This window comes from Poecilia reticulata, linkage group LG7 (assembly GCF_000633615.1).
Source record: "Poecilia reticulata strain Guanapo linkage group LG7, Guppy_female_1.0+MT, whole genome shotgun sequence".
Lineage (NCBI taxonomy): Eukaryota > Metazoa > Chordata > Actinopteri > Cyprinodontiformes > Poeciliidae > Poecilia > Poecilia reticulata.
Genome location: NC_024337.1, coordinates 31,294,773 through 31,296,083, shown reverse-complemented (window position 1 = coordinate 31,296,083; position 1,311 = coordinate 31,294,773). Strand labels below are relative to the sequence as shown.

General features: G+C 53.4%; 1 protein-coding gene across 1 annotated transcript in view; it reads right to left on the bottom strand.

Annotated features, from left to right (window-relative positions):
• The window catches only part of LOC103468121 (myosin-7-like), a 29,766-nt gene that overhangs the window by 3,437 nt on the left and 25,018 nt on the right, over nt 1-1,311 (bottom strand). Inside the window, exons 28-30 of the mRNA XM_017305662.1 lie at nt 703-821; nt 394-590; nt 82-265 (exon numbers count right to left, since the gene is read on the bottom strand). Of these exons, the coding sequence (XP_017161151.1) occupies nt 82-265; nt 394-590; nt 703-821 (500 nt within the window). The remainder of the gene's footprint in view (nt 1-81; nt 266-393; nt 591-702; nt 822-1,311) is intronic.

The following is a 1,311-nucleotide window of genomic DNA, read 5'->3' as shown; positions in this document are numbered from 1 at the left end:
CACACACACACACACACACACACACACACACAGGTTCCAGCTCTGCAGCTCGTTGAGTCGGGTTTCTGTTTCTGGACCAACCTGGTCAAAGTTTCGCTGCTTCCTGTCCAGAGCCACAGCGGCGGCGTTGGAACGCAGCAGCTCAGCTGCCAGGTCGTCGACCTCGTTCTGCAGACGCTGCTTGGTTCTCTCCAGGGAGGAACTCTTAGCCTGAGCCGCCTCTGAGGCTTCCTCCGCACTCTGCAGTTTCACCACTAACTTCTTCCTGCAAACATGAAAACAGATCAGTGAGGCGGATTCTGGGTTAAACCTCCTGCATCCACAGGGAGGAACCAGCTGGGCCCAGGCTGTGAGAGCTGATGGGTTGGAGTGGAACCAGCAGAATCTCCTTACTTTGCATCTTCCAGCTCCTCCATCTTCAGCACAGCTTCTGTCTCATACTTGGCTCTCCACTGGACCACCTGACCGTTGGCTAGAGACAAGGCCCTCTGCAGTTCAGCTCTGGCTTCCTGCTCCTCCTCCAGCTGCTCCTTCAGCAGGCTGCAGTCCTGACGGTTCGCCTGCACGGCGTGAGCCAGAGCGACCCGGGCCTTCAGCACACATGCAAGCATGGTGTGAGACTCCTGAGCTCATGTCAGAAACGGGTTTCTAGATTGTTGTGTCCAGCTCAGAGAGCAGAACTCTGCTTGGGTTCAGTGTCACCTTGCTGTCTTCCTCCAGCTGCTTCTTCAGATTCTCAGTGTCTTGGCTCAGGCTGGCCTTGAAGCGCTGCAGCTGACCGATCAGGGCGTCCCGCTCCTCCAAACGGCGGCCACACTCAGCTGAGAACAGAACAGGGAAAGTCTGATCAGCTCTGGSATCGATTTGTTGCAGGTGATAATCAGCTGTTTCCACCAGATGACCAAATAATCTCAGGATCTTACAGTAAAAAAACAGACTCATCAACCAACAGCCTCCATCCGACTGTGAGAAACATCTGTTCCCTGAAAGCATCAGGTCAGGCTGACATCATGCTGACATCATACTGACATCATGCGGACATCATACTGACATCATGCTGACATCATGATGACATCATGCTGACATCATGCTGACGTCACGCTGCCGTCAGCGTGACGTCATCATGCTGATGTCAGCATGATGTCAGTATGATGTCAGCATGATGTCAGTATGATGTCAGTATGATGTCAGCATGATGTCAGTATGATGTCAGCATGACGTCAGAGTGATGTCAGCCTGACGTCACGCTGATGTCATGATGACATCATGCTGACGTCACGCTGGCATCAGCGTGCCGCCGGCGTGACATCA